Source organism: Onthophagus taurus, chromosome 7 (genome assembly GCF_036711975.1).
Source record: "Onthophagus taurus isolate NC chromosome 7, IU_Otau_3.0, whole genome shotgun sequence".
Taxonomy (NCBI): domain Eukaryota; kingdom Metazoa; phylum Arthropoda; class Insecta; order Coleoptera; family Scarabaeidae; genus Onthophagus; species Onthophagus taurus.
In genome coordinates, this window is record NC_091972.1 from 36,880,736 (window position 1) to 36,901,772 (window position 21,037).

The following is a 21,037-nucleotide window of genomic DNA, read 5'->3' on the forward strand; positions in this document are numbered from 1 at the left end:
TGGTATGACTTAACCACAACCAATTGTTTATAACCTCCTTTTGTTTTAAAATCCTAAATGATTTCGGAGATAAGTTTAGTTTTCTATAATCTTACTTACAATAAGCATCAAATTTATATCTATCCTTTAAAATTGTGGATGAGAACACCGTCAAGGCTGAAACATAAAAATTGGTATAATCTAAATTCACATACTAATAATTCAAAAAAGATTTTATTTCGTATTTTCTATTGCTCTTGGAGAAAAGAATAGTTTTCTATAACCTTATTTTGAATAAACGATATATTTTTAGAAAAGAACTCTCCATCCTAGACTTAAAAATCAACTTTGCAAGAATAATGCCCAACGAAGGCATGACAGCACGGGAAAGATGAGAATAATGTAGGATAGCTCTTAATAACTGGGTCAAAAATTATAGGACGTACACAACGGAAAAGAAGCGATTGGTTTAACACCGACTATAACAAAATGGTCCAGAAGAGAATAAGCGGAAATATCGAAGACTACAGAGAGACGAGAAAGTTGAAGAAACAGAACGGAGAAGCGGAAGGATGAAAGCAGACAGATGGAGAGGCTGAACCACAAAACAACCAGAAAAATGGCAGAATTTAAATCGAGATCAAAAAATGCGGTTGTTCCAACATCAAGAAACCGACATCAGTGTCATTTCTTGTTATTCTGTGAGCTGAACAACCTTAGGCAGCGGAACGACACGAGAATTTTCTACGAAAACTTCAATGAACAAAGAGGTTCAAACCCATAGCCACGTTATGCAAGAGTAAAGATGGGAATTGGTGGGTATGGTAGCGCTACTAGCCACTGCTTGTAGAATAGTTTGCACGCTTGCTTTAGGGTGGGTTAGTGTGGCTTTCTGCGGGGGTGGAGGAAGCGCTCCATCGAGTGTCTGCCTCCTCGTGGCACCACTGGATGTGTGGCTTCCACTACTCCTTTGGGGTAAGGGAATTCACTAACTAAATGGCACTCCAACGGCCCTGTCCAAGCTGTCGTGTCGTGGCTAAGGACTTGCACGGAAGGGTAACGGCGCCGGCTGCTGTTTACAGCAACCGTCATACCATGTGCTGGTTTCCAGCACGGGGGATCTTGGCTTAACCGCCCGGATCAAGAGGAGACAACCTCAATAAAAACCCCAAAGTCAAGGTGGAACAGCTTATGCCGAAGACTTTTATCGCTTAATTGCGTTGGCCAAGAGGGAAATACTTGGTTCCTAATAAGCGGACTCTGGATACCTGGGGACCTCCAGTTTCAACAAAATCCTCTTACTGCGGCATGCGGGGCTCTGTCGCGGCGGACCTCCTTTCCCTAGCTACTCGTGGGACTTTCATGGAACAGAGTAACAAAAAAAACTTTAGTAGAGGTAGATGCAACTCCGAGCGCATCAAGGCAAAAATCGCCTTCAACTAGTGAAAGCGTAGAGGACATCACACTGTCCCCCGCTTCCTCCAGTGCCAGCAGCGTCTTAACGTCTGCGACCATCGAACTTCAGGAGAGCATAGAGAAGCTCCAAGTCAAGGAAAAAAAGTTATGTGGTGCAGCACGGAAAAGGCTCAGGTGGCTGCTCAAACAAGGGCTGACTCTCGAGGAAGCCCGAGCAAAGGCCACACAGCCTATCAGTGAGGAGGAGAAGAGGGCTAAGAGACCTCGCTCCGAAAGCACAACGCCTAAAGGGCCCGACACCAAACGAGCTGCTACTGAAAGGCGTAGCGCTCCTAGCGGAGGCAATCTTCCGCAGGGGCAAAAGCCTACAGTTGCCAGCTTCAAGCAGGTGTTGGAAGGTAAAAAGATGGGTATTGCAGATTCCCTATTTCCAGAGGTGAACCTCACAACAGCCCAAATGCAGGCTATTCAAGAGGTCATCATCTCAAGAATTGTGGACCTTAGCGAGGGACATGAAGGCGACATCAAGCCTAAGTTCCTCGGCACCACATTTAAGGCAGGATGGCTGGTAGTCAACTGCGAAAACCAGGAAACAGCGGACTGGATAAAGTCCGTAACTCCAACCCTACAACCATGGGAGGGCGCATCCCTAATGGCTATCGATGAAAAGGAGCTACCTAGAGCGACTATCATGAACGCCTATTTCCCCAACAGTGCGGATGAAAAATCAGACCGCATTCTAAAAATTGTTAAAGGCCAAAACGAAGGCCTGAACACCAACGAATGGAGGGTGCTCAAAAGGACGACCGAAGGCAGCAGTGCCTTTCTTACGTTGTCCGTTGACCATCCCTCCGTAGAGAACCTTAAAAGAACAAACTATAAGGTTAGCTACAAGTTCGGGCAAATCACCCTGAGGCAAAAGAGCGGCAAGCCTACGCCACAGAAAGAAGAACCCGAACCAACACCTGGAACTTCCGGAACCGCCAAGGACCCCAAGAAGGGTAAAGGTAAGGTTAGTTCCGAAAAAAAGGGTAAGGGCAAAACTGCCGCTCCCAAAATTGCACCCGCCAAACAATAATGGCGGGTGTAGGCTTCATCCAGGCCAACATCCAGCACTGTAAAAGCGCCTCCGACGTGCTGGTCAAGGGCTTCCACAGCCCCAACATACATGTTGCGTTGATTCAGGAACCATATGTATATGGAGGAATAGTCAGAAGACTATCAACAAAAGCAGGTAAGTTATTTTATTACAGAGGAGAGTGCCCTGCGCGAGCAGCGATACTCGCTAAATCCTCTTTAAACTGCCTACCATTAACCCAGTTTATCTCTAGGGACTTGGTTGCAATGTCAGCGGTATTGCCGACGCCGGGAGGCAAGCAAGAGGCGATTATAGCCTCGGCATACTTCCCCGGTGATTCGGACGATCCACCGCCACAAGAGGTAAAAGACCTCATCGAATATTGCAATAAGAGGGGAAAACAACTCCTCCTGGGCTGCGATGCGAACGCACATCATCTCGCATGGAACAGCTCAGACACAAACAAAAGGGGTGAGTATCTTTACCAATACCTTCAAACTACAAATTTAGATATCCTCAACAGAGGTAACGTACCGACTTTTGTTACCAAGAGTCGACAAGAGGTGCTAGACATAAGCCTAGCCACGCCTCGCCTTAGTTCGCAAATCGCAAACTGGCATGTTTCGCGTGAAATCACTTTAGCGGATCACAAGCATATTCGCTTTGTCATTGTAGCAGACATGACAAAACAAACAGAATTCAGAATCCCCTCACTCACTGATTGGTGCTCTTTTTGTAGACACATCGGCGAAGAGGTTGATGAAATCAAAACAAAGATTGAAAGCAGAGAGGATCTCGAAATAGCCTCTGTTCAACTAAACAATCTCATACATAGTGCGTATGAATCAAGCTGTCCAATAAAACACAAAAGAGCACAATCCAATGTGCCTTGGTGGAACAAGGACCTTGAAAACCAGCGAGTCATGGTTAGAAGACTATATAATAAAGTCAGGAATTCCAAACTCGAGCAAACATGGGGTGTCTATAGAAAAGCCCTAACGGAATATAACTTGGCTATCCGCAAAGCCAAAAGAAAAACCTGGCGTAGCTTCTGTGAAGGCATAGACAATACGCCTACAGTTGCTCGTCTGCATAAGATCTTGGCAAAAGATCACAACACTGATCTAGGCCACCTATGCAAACAAGATGGTAAATATACAGAGGATGCTAAGGAATCGTTGGAACTCCTACTGAGTACACACTTTCCTTCCTCAAAAGTCTGCCCCCATGCAGATGCCGACCCTGAAGTAATGGACATAACCCGTCCATCAGGTAGGGTTCGCAGCACAGCTGGGAATATTTTCACACCCAACAGAGTAAGGTGGGCTATCTCGAATTTCAAGCCCCTAAAATCACCTGGAGGAGATGGAATTCTGCCTATCTTTCTGCAAAAAGGCTTAGAAGAACTTCTCCCAATAATAATATCCCTATATATAGCTAGCTACAGCTTTAGCTATATACCCACTCTATGGAGGAAAGTAAAGGTGGTCTTCATACCCAAAGGTGGTAGGCGTTCAAACGCGGACCCCAAGGCGTACAGACCAATTAGCCTAACTTCATTTCTCCTCAAAGGGATGGAAAAGGTAATCGATCAATACCTAAGGAACGGAGTGCTTCTCACAAATCCACTCCACCCTAGCCAACATGCTTACCAGAAAGCAAAATCAACAATTACCGCTCTCCATGCTTTGACTAGCACCTTAGAGGAGGCAATTGCAACCAAAGAGGTAGCCCTTTGTGCTTTCATAGATATAGAGGGTGCGTTTGATAACACCTCATATGAATCCATAGAGAAGGCTTTAAACGCAAAAGACATACATCCGTCGACAATCAAGTGGTGTATAGCCATGTTGAAAAGTCGGCAGATCACAGCCAGTCTGGGAGGCGAGTCGCTGACTATAAAGGCGCTAAGAGGATGTCCCCAAGGGGGAGTGCTATCACCTCTATTATGGTGCCTGGTAGTTGATGACTTGATGAACATCCTAACTAAAAACGGATTTAAGATACAAGGGTATGCTGATGACCTGGTAATCACAATCCGAGGTAAATATGATTCAATCATAACTCAGCTAATGCAGAAAGCCCTACTACTCACCAGTACTTGGTGCAGAAGCAATGGGCTCAGCATCAATCCCAATAAAATCGAAATAGTCCCTTTCACTCGGAGAAGGAAGCTACAAATAAAAGCACCCTCCATTGAAAGCAGAACTATTAACCTCAAAACAGAAACTAAATACCTAGGGGTAATACTTGATAGTAAACTAAACTGGAACTCACACTTAGACAAGGTGAGGAAAAAGGCCATCATGGCAAACCAGATCTGCCGCAGGCTCCTAGGAAGGAACTGGGGTCTCAAACCACGAATGGCTCATTGGGCCTACGTAGCAATAATCAGACCCATGGTCGCCTACGCCTCATTGGTTTGGTGGCCAAAAACAAAACATAAGACAGCTCAACAACAGCTGGCACAAATCCAGCGGTTAGCATGTCTTAACATAACGGGTGCAATGAGATCCTGTCCGACGGCTGCTTTGGAAGCCCTACTTGGTCTCACACCGCTCCACATATATATACAAAAGGAGGCAGCCTTAAGTGCCTTATCACTGAAAACAGTTTCTTCACTCAAGTTGATGCAGGGTAATCTCAGAGGACACCTCGAGATCCTCAAAGACCCATGTCTAAATCACCTGATTGAAATTAAAACGGACCTTATACCGACGGAATACAATTTCAACCAACCGTATAAGGTCATATTTAGTAGCAGGGATGATTGGGCGAAAGGAGGGCCTCAACTAAAAAGAGGAGCCCTAGCCTGGTACACCGATGCTTCAAAGACAGTAAGATCTGGAGTAGGCATGGGCATCAGTGGACCAAACAGCCACATCAAATTGCCCCTCAGCTCGGACTTAACAATTTTCCAAGCAGAAGTTCTTGCTATAAACTTCTGCACCGCTTTGAACCTACAGAAGGGACAAAAAGGTGCATCCATAAACATTTTCACAGACAGTCGGGCCGCCTTAAAGGCAATTCAGGCCTACACGTGTGGCTCCGCACTGATCAGAGAGTGCACCAACAACCTGAAAGAACTCGCTAGGGGCAATGATGTTACCTTATGGTGGGTTCCAGGTCACAGCAACATTGAGGGCAATGAGAAGGCCGACAAGCTGGCCAAAGAGGCAGCAAACACGCCCTTCATTGGACCCCAACCTGGATGTGGACTACAAAAAAGCCACCTAAAACAAATAATCAATAACTGGGAGGCTTCAAAGATAGCCTTACGCTGGAAAGAACTTCCAGGTCACAGACAAGCGAAGAGTATGATAACTCCGTCGCAAAACAAAACCAAAGAGGTTTTATGCCTCAGCAAAGGGGATCTAAGAACGCTCTCAGGCTACCTAACCGGCCATGTGCCCCTAAAATACCACCTCTTCCACATTGGACAAGCTGAGGATCAAACTTGTCGACTATGCAACGACGAGTCAGAAACTGCTGAACATATACTGTGCAATTGCGTCGCCAGAGGACGTCTAAGGCACAACGTCTTCGGTAAAACTACCCTGTTACCTACCGACATAAAGGTTCAAGACCTTAGGACAATACTAAGGTTCATTAAGGACCTACATTTGCCCTAAACCATTGGAGGGCTAAAGTTACAATAGATCTTATAGGTCGCGGTAACGAGAGGGGCCGCCCTCCTCAGCCCGGCAGCAATAATAATAATAATAAAGATGGGAATTTGCGGCAAAGCTACTATGAAACAACAGACCAAATACTCTTTCTATGCCAAATTTGGGAGAAAGGCCTAGAGATACCATCCTGCAAGCCAAACTATATGATAACATATAGTTTCAAAAACATTACAGTGAATATAGGAGTAAGTAACGGACTACATCAGAGGGATGCGCTGGTGAGACTCCTGTTCAACGTATGCCTGGAAAATATGGTGATGGATGCTAACATAGGTACTAGAGGCATAAATTTACACAACTGGTCGTCTATGCAGATGACGTTGACATCATCGCTAGAACTTTGCCGCAGAAGCTAACAATTATGGCTTACAAATAAATATACAAAAAATAAGGGTCATACCAGTAACCTCAATACGTATCATTCATGACCTCAGCGAAAATTTTGCAATTCGCATTGAGAATTTTGAAGTGATGCGTTCCAACAACTCTCCAGTGGTAACATTCGTAACAATTTTCAAAGGAACATGGGAGAACGGAATATGGCGATGCAGATACAACTTTCATTTATACCAACTGTTAGGAAAATACGAGGTACCTACCTATATGCCAAAGAGGATCAAGCATGCCAAAAAGAAATGCTGAAAAACAGCTGCACAGAATAAATAGGAATGCAGAAAGAAGAAAACCCCTTTTAAGTTTTTGTGTAAACTATTTAATAAATTAAAGATATGATCGTTTGTTTTGATTACCACATGATTTTATATCTGTAGTTCTTCAACATCTTGTTTTGCTTGTTCCAATTTTTCATTAAAATAATGTTCTAAAATATCGTTATCACTTTAATATTCGTAAATCACTGAGCAGATTTATGAAATCCCATAGATTGCTCTGGTATTCATATCTTTCCACAAGAATCCTCAAATTTTCGCATTCAATAGCTTGGTTGATCTTGATCTTCGTAAAATTTTTCAACATCAAGTTATTCGTCCAGCTGGTTTTTTTAAATCCAACTTTCTGGACACAATTAGAAATCATTTTCTCGCTTACTTCAAACTAAGCTTTCCTAGCAAAACGAATAACCCGCAAAAAGATGTTTTCTCGTCCAATCTCTTCTTCCATACATTGCAATATGTGTTTCGCAAAAAACTTACAGTAATAATAATTTATTGTTTCCAAGCAGGTCACAATTTAAAACTACAATACCAATAACTTATGTAATTCCAATCCCTTTCTCCAGCCTCTCCCTGTCTCCCTACGTCTCCTCGCTGCCACCACATCCCCCATCCATCTCCTTTCCTCCGCCCTCTCGTCCAACCCCTACCTCCATCTTCTCCTCTCTCAACTCACTACACTCCAAAGAATTTACAATAAGAAGCTTTCAAATTTCAGATAACGCCTTGATTAAGCGACTGTAATTAACTTGTGTGTGCAGGAAGATACAAAACTTGAACATGACTGATTTTCTTAATCAACAATTGACCACCAATCATTCTTGAAAAATAATAGCAGTCATTCAGGCGTTTTAGATTGCTTTGATTTTCCACTCAGAAGCAATGACAGTTTCGCAGCTTCATCCATCAACAAATGGCCTTATTAGGAAGATACTTAAAAAACAACAGAGTCTCATCGAACTCCAAGCATTAAAAACCGTTTTATCAACAGTTTAGCTCTCACGGCAAATTTTTTGCTAAGCTAAATTCCTTTTTTGAAACCTACCAACCATTATTAGCGACAAAACTTAGCTGAGATAATTTCTTCGTAAAATTTAAGGCCTTTTGCTTCAAATTGGTACAATTTATAACATTTTTTGAATTAAACTAAGATTAGAACTAAAACTAGAACTAACACTAGAAACTTTCGGGTTTTGCCGTGCGTCTTTTAATAAAAGGTTTGACGTTTCGGATGCCATGTTGCAACCTTCTTCAGAAACTGGTTCGAAGTGACTAACTTCGAACCAGTGACGCACGGCAAAACCCGAAAGTTTCTAGTGTTAGTTCTAGTTTTAGTTCTAATCTTAGTTTAATTCACACCGGCCGTGAAAGCCTTCGTACTTATTTTTTGAATTACACAGTTCTATCCATTTTATTAAACACTTCCAAATTTGTAACTCTTCCGGTCAATGCAAGCTTTTAAGTTTTCTGTATGCTTTTTTTGATTATTTGTTCAAATATTTATTTGAGTTGGTTAAATTTCGACCAAGAGTTGATGACAAATCTTATTAGTTCATTTCTACACTTTCCCTTTTTATAAGCATTAACGATTTTTACTTTGTTATTAATGCTTAAACTTTCGATAACATTCGATGTATTTAATGATCTCACAGTCGGACAAAAACAACAACCTGTTTATGCTCGTACAAGTCCCATATAAAATGCAAGATAAATTAATAATACAGGCATTGAGTAGTTTTGCAAATGAAAAGTTTTGCTTGGAAAAGGTGACGTACTTGTGATATAGTAGAAACCACGAGAGCTGGCAGTGACAGATCGCTTAAAAATGATATGAATCAAGATATGGACGTACGACATAGATTATTTCACCACATACATTTAAATGTAGGTACGTTAGTAATGGAAGTTGGATGTCAAACATTGTCAAAGATATTATTTAATGATTTTCCTTTCAAAGAAAACATTTTCGGCTTGTGAAAACACCAACAGATTCATGGCAACGCTCACAAGACGTTTCGATTTGAGGTTATAATTATAGAGTTACATCCCTTAGAAGAACAGACGTACTTTTTCGACGTGGTCATTTGAATTGTACAGCAGCATATTAAACTAATGCTATCTCTTTCTAACGCACATTACTCTCTAGCGGTTTGTGAACTACGTATGGCATTTGTAAGAGCGGAAAACGATGATTTACTGCCAGCTCTCGTGGCGTCTACTATAACAATGAGTTTCCGTCTAGTCTAGGTCTAGTGTTAGTTTTACTTTTCGTTCAATAAAAATATACCATAATCTAACGCTGAATAACAATTAAAACTAGAAAACATTCTAGAAACATTTGGGTTTAGCCGCACGTCTCTCAATACGGCTAAACCGGAATGATTCTAGTTCTAGGTCTTGTATTAGTTCTAGTGATAGAGCAAATGCAAAACTAGAACTAACACTAGACCGAAAACTAGAAACATTCGGATTTAGCCACACGTCTCTCAAGACTGCTAAACCCGAATGATTTTAGTTCTAGGTCTTGTGTTAGATCTAGTGATAGTGTAAAACCAGAACTAACTTACTAAAAGTAGAACTAATGACTAGACCTAGAACTAGAAACATTCGTGTTTAGCCGTCTTAAGAAACGCACGGTTAAACCCAAATGTTTCTGGTTCTAGGTCAAGTGTCAGTTCTACTCTAGTTCTAGCGTTAGTGCTAGTGCAAAACTGGAACTAACACTAGACCGAGAACTAGAAACATTCGGATTTAGCCGCACGTCTCTTAAGACGGCTAAACCCGAATGATTCTACACTTAGGGAAATTATTCTTGACTCTCAAGAAAAATTGATTCTTGAATGTATTTATTAGAAACAAGTATAAGATACTCTTAAAACAAAAATATTTTTTTGTTTTAAGAATAGAAATATTATCAAATGAAGTATGTCATATTCTTAGCATCGAAGAATATCAATTTTTTGTATAAAAAAATCCATTCTTGCGTCCATAATTTATAATACTCAAATGAAGAATTATACAAAATTGTTGTTACATGAATAAGTTTTTCTAAAAAGAAAGACACATTATTTTTGACTTAAGAAATCTATTCTCGATACGAAAATGGGGTTGTTGACGTAACACTAAAATACTCTTTTTCAAGATTATTGATTTACTTTTACTAAGAATTCGTTTTCTTGGGAATCAAGAATGTTTGTATACTTGCTTTGAGAATATGTGGTTTTTCTTCACTCAACAAACTTGAGTGAAGAGTAATAATCTTCGTTCAAGAATATATTTCTCTCTGTGTAGTTCTAGGTGTTGTGTTAGTTTAGTGATAGTGCTAGTGTAAAACTAGAATTAAGAGAGGTACGGCTAAACAGAATGTTTCTAGTCTAGTATTAGTTTTAGAGGTTTTACTGTAAAGTCAAATTATATTGCTGGTTTCTATGGAATATATATTTTTGTATATTGCATCTTAAATGAAATTCACCGTATATAATTAAATTATCCTAGTTAGATGTCCAAATAAAGGTAATATTAGAAATTATAATACATAGAAATTCTAGTGATTTCGTTAACAATTTCATCGAATTAAATTTCTTAATGAAAATTTATAATGTACCTTAGAAGAAACTTTGTAATAGTTCAACACGTTTATAGTATTGTTCATAATTGAAAGTAACTTTTAACCCGTGCCCTCGCAAACAAATTGCGTGAAGTGAACCAAGCGCTGCCGGTGCAGACGAAAATTTATGAAAATTCGGTCTGTTTGTTCTTAATTAAATTCCAAGTGTACAGTTGGCGCGCATTCGCTCTAATTTGACGTTGTTAGCTTTGCGGGACGATGTGCTTAGAATTCACGTGCGACGCGGGTGTAAATATACTACAAACGACCGTTCTCACTCATTTCTCGTTGGAACTTATTACTACCGCAAATTGACGTGTTTTGCTTTCTAAGTACCCCCGTATTTCTTTTTCTCTGTCATTTTAAGCCATTTTTAACACGTACGGTGTAAACCGGCCGTTTTAACCCGGTTAGTTCAACCGTGAAGCAGTCATAAAACCAAAACCTAGTATGCTCATTAATTCCTATTTCGAGAACTAGTACTAGACGATTCCAGGATGGAGATAACCGAAACTGTCAAACTGCGTGCCAGGTTCTCATATAACGTCGACCATAACGGATGGTTTTCTTTTTTCGAAAACGCGAAAGCTCGAATGTTCCATTTTAATTACCCCGGAACAAAATTACTAACGCGAAACGTGTTTGTGCGGAGGATGGGTGGACATCGAGCGCGAATGTCATAAATTTGCTATTAGTTTGGGAAACCGTAGTCCCAGCTGGTCCATTTTATCTTTTCCACCAGTTTTGTGAAGGGAAACTGAAATGGATAGATGTCACGTCCGCGAACAACCAAAACGTTATTTACTCCTTTTTTTACATTAGGATCGTAATATCATTTTTTTATCCCCCGAGGGTCATCTATTCCTAGACGACACAAGTATATATTTTATATATATTTCTTTTTCGAACCGAAATAATTCTGATTGTTATGGTAGATTACAAAGGGAAATGCAGTAGCGGTAAATATAATCAGGAACTGGGGAACACTTGATCATGGAACCGTTGCAGTTTATCACTCTCTGTAATCGTCTGTGGGCACAGTCGTGGCCAATTAAGTTTCTTGTTAAACCGAGAGTAATTTCATTCTACGTTTGAACAATCTTCTACCTCACTTAACCTTCATTATATTCGTTAATTAATATCCTCTCAATTTAATCGAAATAATATAATATTTGTATAGATAACCATTATGAGTTTATGTCATATAATAATTCATCAAATGGAATTTAATTCGATAGAAATAAGTTATATTGAGGTGTAAGTAAAGAATTGCAATATATCAAGTCACATGCACCGTAACGACGTGAAATATAGAGCAACGAAATGATGTATTCAGAAAGCTCCCTCTGAACACTTAACTTCTCACCATTGGGGGAGAGCTAATTTCTTTGGTGCGTGATGTAGACATGTTAAATTTATGTGTAATAAGGTTCGTACAAACACTTTTAGCTCCATAAACTATTTAATGTATATAATGTCAAAAACCATTATAAACTAGCATTTCTTAATACATATTTATAGGTATACATTATGTATCTATTACATAGAAATTGGAAAGGTTGAAATGACATAAAATCATATTAGAAACATATTAAGATATTAATATGTGGTATTATCCAGAAATGAAAATCCAAACAAGAGATATCTGTCTTCGCTGCTTAATGTCAATGGGCTTCATCAGCTGTATTTGAAGGATTGCAGAAAGAAAAATTTGAATAGTCATATTTTTCAAAGCAAAAAAAAACGATCCATGGAGTTCGCTATCTTACCATGTTGGAAGGTTATTTAATGTTGGCCAGAATAGGATTTCTTTTCAATACCCCAATTATTCTGTATATTTTTAGATACATAATTTTAATGTCCTTATTGAAAAACCAGACATATCAGATGAGCATCAAAAAGATTGGGAATATGCTTTTAATGGGGTAATTTCTAGAAAATAACTATCCAAAGTATTGTACATATAACGATGGATTTTTGAAGCTTTCTATTTAAGGAAGATGTGGGTTTATAATATTAGTAGCTATCATTGTATAAGTATCAGATGAGCATCAAAAAGATTGGGAATATGCTTTTAATGGGGTAACTTCTAGAAAATAACTATCCAAAGTATTATACATATAACGATGGATTTTTGAAGCTTTCTATTTAAGGAAGATGTGGGTTTATAATATTAGTAACTATCATTGTATAAGTAACTCAGGCCACAAATATACTTTTTTAATTCCAGAGGCGATATTGAAAATCGAAGCAACAATAAGATTAATAATTGCTTGTTAAGATAATTTTTTTGTATCAATATTTAATATTGAATAAAGTTTTTCAAAGTATTCAAGTCTATTCGAGATTTTACTCGCTAAAATATTTTCATTCACCTGCAAGTTCGAGCCATAGTTCATGTTTAAATATGGAATACTTTTTTAATAATATCGAAAAGCTTTCAACAAAAGTTCGTTTAGTATATAAAAAGGTAGAATGGAAATTCAAACCGGAGGGGTTTCTGAATGCATTATTGAATATGGAAAAATCTCCAATTATTTTGAGATAATTTAATCAACTTTCTATTTTTTTGTTTCTCTTTATTTTTCTTCCTAGATTTTGAAAGCAGTTAATACGATTTTTTAACCTACGCCCGACTAAAATAAACAAACAAACATTCCCTACCAAAAGAAAATCAATATTGATCTACTCTTTATATTATTTAACCGTATACAAAATGATTTTAGACTGTAAGAACAAGATTGTAATTGAACAAAATCTTCAACAAGATGCCTATCCAATTGTACTGGATAGATGCCACACTACAAATAATAAGTAAATACATTTGAAATTACTCTGATTACTCTTCAGAAACAAGTGCAAATCTACAATCTAAAATTATAAGAAGCAGACATCATACAGCATAAAAGTTTAGCCTTACTCTAGTCAGAGTCTATACTTTTGAAAAATAGCAGGAATTAAGCTGAGCTAATACTAAGTTGTAAGAATAAATCTATAATAGCACTTACCGGATTTTTGACTCTTAGTACATGTCTGTACCTACACTGCCAATATTGTACACTTTGAGTGAATGTTTAATGTTGTATTGGATATACGCCATACTGCCAGAAAAAATCTGAAATGACTCCACTTAAAATTCAAACTTCAAAAGCAAGTCTAGAATAAAATTGTGATAATCCGATACTAAATAGCATAGAAACCTATTGACATACTATAGCTAAAATAATAACATTTAGAGCATTTTTGACTTTAAGTACAAGTCTGAAATTACACTAACAAGACTCTAGATTTTAAGAAAATGGCTGGAATTGAAACTGATAGATGCCATACTGCAAACAACAGTCTAAAATTACTCGAATTACCTTTTAGACGACTAAAGCAAGTTTACAATTATAACAACTAGATACTGTACAACATAAATAGTTTAGTCATCCAGCAGCCAGAGACTAATTTTTAAGAAAATGTTAGAAATAAAACTGGCAAAATTGAACTGACTAACATAATTTTTAATTTTACGAAGAAGTTTGTAATTACCCAAGCAAGTTTGAAATGATCATCATACAGCATAAAAGACTTTGGACTGATTTTAACCATAAGTATAATCTTAAGAAAATGTAAGAAATTAGACTGGGGGAATTTAAGATTAATCTGAAGAAGAATAAATCAGTAATAGTGCTTAAAAAAAGTTTTGACGATAAGAACAAATCTGTAATTACAATGGCAATACTCTACACTTTAAAAAAACATCTGCAATTGTATTGAATAGAAGTCATACTTGAAGTAAATAGATGTAATATTCTGAAATTACTTTGGTTACACTTCAGACTTCAAAACCAAGTCTAGAATTATAACAACTAGACATCATACAACATTAAAGATCTTAGACTTATTATGGAAAACGTCTAATTTTTATGAAAATGACGCTGGACGCATTCAAAGTTGTAAAAAGAAATCTCTTATAGGAATTTTAACGATTGAAGACTCCAGACTATAAAGTAATCTCTGGATTATACTGGATAGATGCCATAATACACGCAAAAACCTGATCTTGCTCTTGCTACATTTCAGATTTTAAAAGCAAGCCTAGAATTATGACAACCAGACAGGATAAAGTAGTTTTGAAATACTGTAAGCAAAGTCCTTATTTCAGCCAGAGTTAAAATATTTAGTTAGTTAATATAACTGACTATAATTACAAGTATCTAGAAACGCTTATATTAATACTTATTCCGGTGTTTTAACTATCAATTGAGAGAATACATGCGTAGTTTTCTTCCACTACGCATTCAACGTTTTTGTTTATTTCGGAAACACAGTCGTTAGCATCATTTGCAAGCAGTTCTTCTTCAAAAGAGCTGCTTTAAAAATTTTGATTTGTGCCTGATGAAAACGTTGAAATGAACTTTGAAGCATCCAAAGTTTCAACAAAAAAATACGATTTTTTTAGGAAGAAATAACCACAATTAAAAAGTATTCAAAAAAATTGTCCGAAAATGTACAACATTGCCATATCAGGATCAAACTACATCGGTACTCTGATTATACTTCAAACTACAAAAGCAAATCTAAAATTATAACAGCTGGACCTCATAAAAGATTTTGGATTGATTTTAGCGATAACCTAAACTTAAGAGAATGTAAGGAAATAGACTTACTTAGGGGGGAATTCAATATTGCAAGAATAAATCTGTAATAGTGCTTAAAAAAAGTTTTTACGAAAAGAACAAATCTAAAATGGCAATACTCTTCACTTTAAAAAAATATCTGGAATTGTAATGAATAGACGTCATACTTGAATTGTATAGTAGTAGTCTGAAATTACTTTGGTTACACTGGACTACTTTGGACATACATGAATTTTAACGATTGACGATTCCAGACTTTAAAGTAATCACTAGATTGTACTGGATAGGTGCCATAATTCAAACAAAAATCTGAACTTTTTCTCTTGATACATATTAGATTTTAAAAGCAAGCCTAGAATTATAACAACCCGACACCATATAGTAGGGAGGAGTTTGAAAATGCTCTAAGTAGAATATTTTTTCCAACATTATTTCAGCCAGAGTTAAAATATTTATTTAGTGAAGATATTTGCCTATAATGACGAGTATCTTGCTGGAAACAAATACTTATTAATACTTATTCCGGTGTAGTAACTATCAATTGAGAGAATCGTCTTTTTACAATACGCATTCAACGTTTTTGTTTATTCCGGAAAAAAAATTTGCATCATTTGGAAGCAGTTCTTCTTCAAAATAGCTATTTAAAAAGATTTTAATTTGCGTCTGACAAAGTGAAAAAATGTTTTCTTTCGGCACTTGAGATTTTTGACTCTGAAGTACAACTAACTACAGGAATGTTATTAGAGACTCGTTATATAGCCCTAATCCCATTTAACGTTAATAATAAGATTTAGTTTTTGAGTTATATTCACTTTTAAGAACAATTAATTAATGTTATAGAGATAAATTAGTTATATAAACGGTTTAGAGGTGTTTAAAAGGGACAAAGTGAATCTGTTATACCTGTTCAAGCATAGCTGTACATAAAGTTGAAACTGATTTAATCTGACTAACTTCTGGGTAGTGTGTTAGACGTCACTCGGTAACTTCCTTATAGTTAAAACATTTGACCCAACTGGTCGAGGGAAGCTTTCACATATAATCGCAACAGCGATTTCGCTTAAAGCACTTAATAATTAAGTGTCAAATCAGGACGATAACAACATGACCACAGGGAATTTACTTAAGGTGCGTAACTATTAATTGAATTGTTTGTTACTACATTATTAATTAGCAATATTGTAAATTTACAGTTTTGAATCATATGGGAAATGAAAAGTTCTATTTAAACAAAGAATGGTACAAAACAGAATATGTTTCGTCGGAGAAACATCGTCTGTTAATTCGGTTACGTGCGCTTGGTGAACACCAACGTCAAAATTAGCACACCGACGAGCGCCGGCGTTTCTCGTTGTTTTTACAGTTGTCGTCGTCTGTATGTTTTCCAGGACAAATTTTCGCTTTCGCGACCACACGCCATAAAATTCATTTACTGCTCCGGTATTATAATTTGATTTTTGTCATTGAACGTCCCGCTTTTTTGATGTGGAAAATTGCTGACAGAGAGGGGGTCGCTATTGATGTATCGGAAAAAAGTTATTCGGACGATTTCCCGCGATCGGACCATCGATAATAAATTTGCATTTAAATTGGAACCGGGACATTTTTGATTGTTTTATGAAGTTTAACGGTTGTACCAGACATGATATGTACATTTTTATTATCGATATCAACGATATTTTTTCCGTTTAATTTATAACACCTCGTTATTTCGCGACAATCATTGAAAATTTCCTCCAATTATTGCTGTAGTGATCGTTATTTTATATGGGCGTGAATAATATGGATGGTTAAAATGAATTTTTAGAGATAATATATACCGACAATACCGACGTGTTTTATTAAAAGTTCTAAGTTTCAAGAAGTTAATCATTTAAATTAATTACGTAATGAGTGATACGAAGGGATATAGAGGCCGGAAACGTGGACGACTCAAACGAGGAACTACATCACAAACTAAAAGACCTGATCTGAAAATAACATCAACGAAAAATCTGCAACACGAACCACAAACCACAAAAGCTGGATTTTATAAAACCAGGTAATAATTCAACAAATAACACACAAAAAGTAAATGAAAATACAAATAAACATATTACTTACTCATTTAATGACAAAATGAAACCACTAATCAAAGAATTCACTACGATTTTTGAAATTACTCCAAAATCAAAAACTTTAACAAGAAGCCAGTTCTCTCTCCACTGGAGCGAAATTCAATTTACAAATGATATAGTTCATAATGATATAATTAGCGAAACCAAACAAGGTTTTCTAATTAAATCAAAAGAAAACAAAAACACAATATATAAATTACTAAACACATTGAAAGAAAAACAAATTATCGACGATTTTATAGAAAGTAAAGCAAAATCAACAACAAAAAATACACTAAATAACAAATCCAACCCATTTTCCGTAATCATATGCGATGTGGAACTAGATATTCTAGATGAAGATATTAGTAACTTCCTCAATGACAAACTTATCTTTCATAGATATTGTAAATGAAAATAAGAATCATAACAGGTGAAGTCAACGCTTTCCAAAAACTTGTAGTTATACTAGACACAAACATTACAAATAGAAATGTACAAGTTTCACGCACACCACCGATGCTTGCAAAAAAACACAGCGATGTGGTAAATGCAAAGAAAACCACAAAACTACCAACTGTACTACAGACCTCCCTGTATCATGCTTAGCTTGCGGGGAAATAGGACACCAGGCATAGTCTTTTAAATGCAAAAAGCCCCCTCTTCAACCCATCGAAGGGCTGCCCACAATTAAAATAAAATCCGCTAACAAAAAGACTGAGAAAATCAATGAAAAAGTAGTCAAAACTTCAAGAATTCATAAACCAATATCAATCCATGACTACATAATTGACACATATACGAATTGAATAAACCAGAAAATCAGAACAGAAATGAACTAATACAAAAACCAAGAGCTCGTTTCGCGGACCAATTCCAGATAGATACCTTTGTCAATATATCTGACAACCGTGCTTATATAATAATGCTGGATCGCCTAGATAATGACGCACCACCAGCAACAATTCCCTCTCACGGACAACAGAGCAACATTACCTTAACATCTCCAGAAATGGAAGACACTAATTCAAATGCCGTCCTCATAGCCGAATCAATCCGCGATATTCAAAATACGATGGAAATAGCAGAGACAAAATCAAGAGAACCTGGATACATATAGCAACTATCAGAAATTGAAAAGAATTTATAAAAGTCATATATGCAAATATTAACAGCTTTAACAATAAGAAACACTTAATTTACAACTATATACAAAAAAAATGGCATAGACATGATGCTATTTGTAGAAACTAAAACAAAGGCAAAACAACATATTAAATACAGAGACTGACAAGCAATTCAAAAACAAGGTTACATAACCAATAAGACAAGAGGATCCCTCATATTGCTAAAGGCTACAACCTAACCTCTAGGTAAAGCAAACCCGCCATCGATTAACAGACCTCTCAATGAATGTCTCCACGTCACCATCCCTTTCGATAAAGAATAAATCCACATCTTTCTTGTGTACATCCACCCACATCAGCCTCTTGAAAAGAATATTTTCTCTAAAGCAGCACAATACAAATAATAGGCGATTTTAACCTTAACCCATTGAAACGCAAACAATTGCAATCGTTCTTAGACAACTCCTATTTCAAAAAAAGACATACAGACCTACATTCCTAATGCTGGCAAACAACGACACAACTTCGCATATTAATCCACACTGAAAATGTTAGAGAAATTGTAAAAGACATAAGTCTTACAGGTGATCTATGCTCCGACCACTTGGCGATAACGTTCAAAATCTGCACAAATCAAATCCCACCAACCCAGACCGAAAAGTCAAAATATAACCTAACCAGAACCAATGTACAAAAAGTAAGTGAAGACATGACAACCTTTATAAACAAATCCAGAACAACACAAATGAACGAGAACTTCATACTAGATTTTCACAACTCCCTTACACAAGCTATAATACGCCACTCACCGAAAATAAGATACTCCATATACATGTATATATACACTCCCCAACAACATACTCGAAATAATTCACAACAAGAAACGAATATACAGAGAATATAAACGAACAAACAACATAATACTAAAAAATGAACTAAACAGAGAAATCTGACCTTTTGTCAACATGCATTACTTATTCATTTATGTTTACATATATATTATTTTTCTCTTGTATTAACTATGTGGCAATAAACTTATTATTATTATTAAAGAAATCAAAAAAATTCAAAAATTAATCCAAAATTATCAACTGGATCGTTGGTAAGAAACATATTGGCAGAAAATCAAAAAAGTGACAAACTACAAGAAGACCAGTGACGTTCCGACAATAACGTACAACAATATAGAATATAGAACAGATCAACAGAAATGCGATATACTTGCCCAACACTTTCAATGTGCGTTCACCCCCAAACCAAACCACTATTACGACAATCATCACCAAGAATATATTAACAAATGGTACACAAGATTTCTAACTTTGCCTACCCACGCATAACGGAATACTAGAAATAACTCAAGAAGAATATGATGAACACCTATCAAATGGCAAAAGTTCATGCCCCGGATTGGATTTAATAACCAAAAAACTACTGAGACAACTAAACCTATAAGTACATAACTTAATCCGTAATTTTCAATTTCTGCATGCAAAACCTTATATTCCCATCAACGTGGAAAAAAGCTACAATTATAATAATCCCCAAACCTGGAACAAAACATTCTCTTCCACAAGGCTACCGCCCTATCACCCTACTGTCTGTAATTGGAAAAATCTACGAAAGTATCCTTAACTCCAGAATTCTTCACCTTATCTAAGACAAAATCCCTATATACCAATTCGGCTCCGAACAGAAACAAACAATTCATCCACTCATTATTCTCACAAATAACATACAAGTTTATTTATTTGCCGTTTATTTATTGTTTTTCTTGTATAACTTAGTATACTGCTGATTGATTGGGTTGTTTGGAAAATATCGCTTACGCGATAAATCGACCCTCTTGCCCGTATTTATGCATTAAGTTAAATGTATACATTTTCTTTAATTTGTATTTTTTGTTTCTTATTATGGCAATAAATTTATTTATTATTATTATTATTATTACAAATAACGAACCTATATCACCGAAAACCCGCGATCTTATTTCTTGACATAAATAAAGCCTTCGACACAGTCTGGCACCAGGGCCTTCTATACAAGATGGATAAATTAGGAATACCTACACATTACCTGAAAATTGTAGATGAATATCATCGCGACAGGATACTGAGAATCAAAATTACTAATGCTACATCCTTCCATTTCTCCCCTCTCCAAGGACTATCTCAAGGATCTCCAATCTCACCTACCCTGTACAACGTCTACTGCTATGATATATACCCTCCAACCCATCCAGATACCAACTATATTGATCCGGATAGTTACATACTTCAATATGCAGATGATAACGCTAATATCGCATGGAAAAAACCTTCAATCGCTCCAGGCGCTATACAACAACATCTATACATCATCATGGTTCCACAAATGGAGAGTCACCCCCAACCCCACACTCCAGAATCACCGAACAATCCCAACACATCACGACAGGCACATCAATTACAAAACCTACAAACTTGGTCAAATATTTGGGCATAACCCTGGACAATAAGTTGAAATCAAAGCACACTACAAAAAAATATAAACAGCGGTAACAAGACGAGCAAAACATTTTAGATCATTGACCTACAAAGACAGGGGTATTTCTGTAACATCGGCGACACAGATTTATAAAGGTATATGCCGACCACTCCTCGATTATGGACACCTCACAACTATATGTTCCCGGAAGTCAACAAAAGAAGTAATCAGGAAAGCAGAAAGAAAATGTTTACGAATTCTGACAAAAATTAGACAGCCGAAC

The 21,037-nt window shown here is 36.9% G+C and overlaps 2 protein-coding genes across 5 annotated transcripts in view; one reads left to right on the forward strand and one right to left on the reverse strand.

Annotated features, from left to right (window-relative positions):
- LOC111416977 (limbic system-associated membrane protein-like) overlaps positions 1 to 21,037 on the reverse strand; it is an 88,111-nt gene that overhangs the window by 55,402 nt on the left and 11,672 nt on the right. The window contains exon 2 of one of the 4 annotated variants that reach the window (XM_071197758.1): positions 13,449 to 13,555. The exons of the other annotated variants lie outside the window; for them this stretch is intronic. The gene's annotated coding sequence lies outside the window, so the exon portion shown is untranslated. The remainder of the gene's footprint in view (positions 1 to 13,448; positions 13,556 to 21,037) is intronic. 4 annotated transcript variants of the gene reach the window in all.
- On the forward strand, positions 785 to 2,473 carry LOC139430496 (uncharacterized). Its single transcript, XM_071197557.1, has 2 exons — positions 785 to 794; positions 1,371 to 2,473. Exons 1-2 carry the CDS (start codon positions 785 to 787, stop codon positions 2,471 to 2,473), a joined length of 1,113 nt encoding a protein of 370 aa, XP_071053658.1.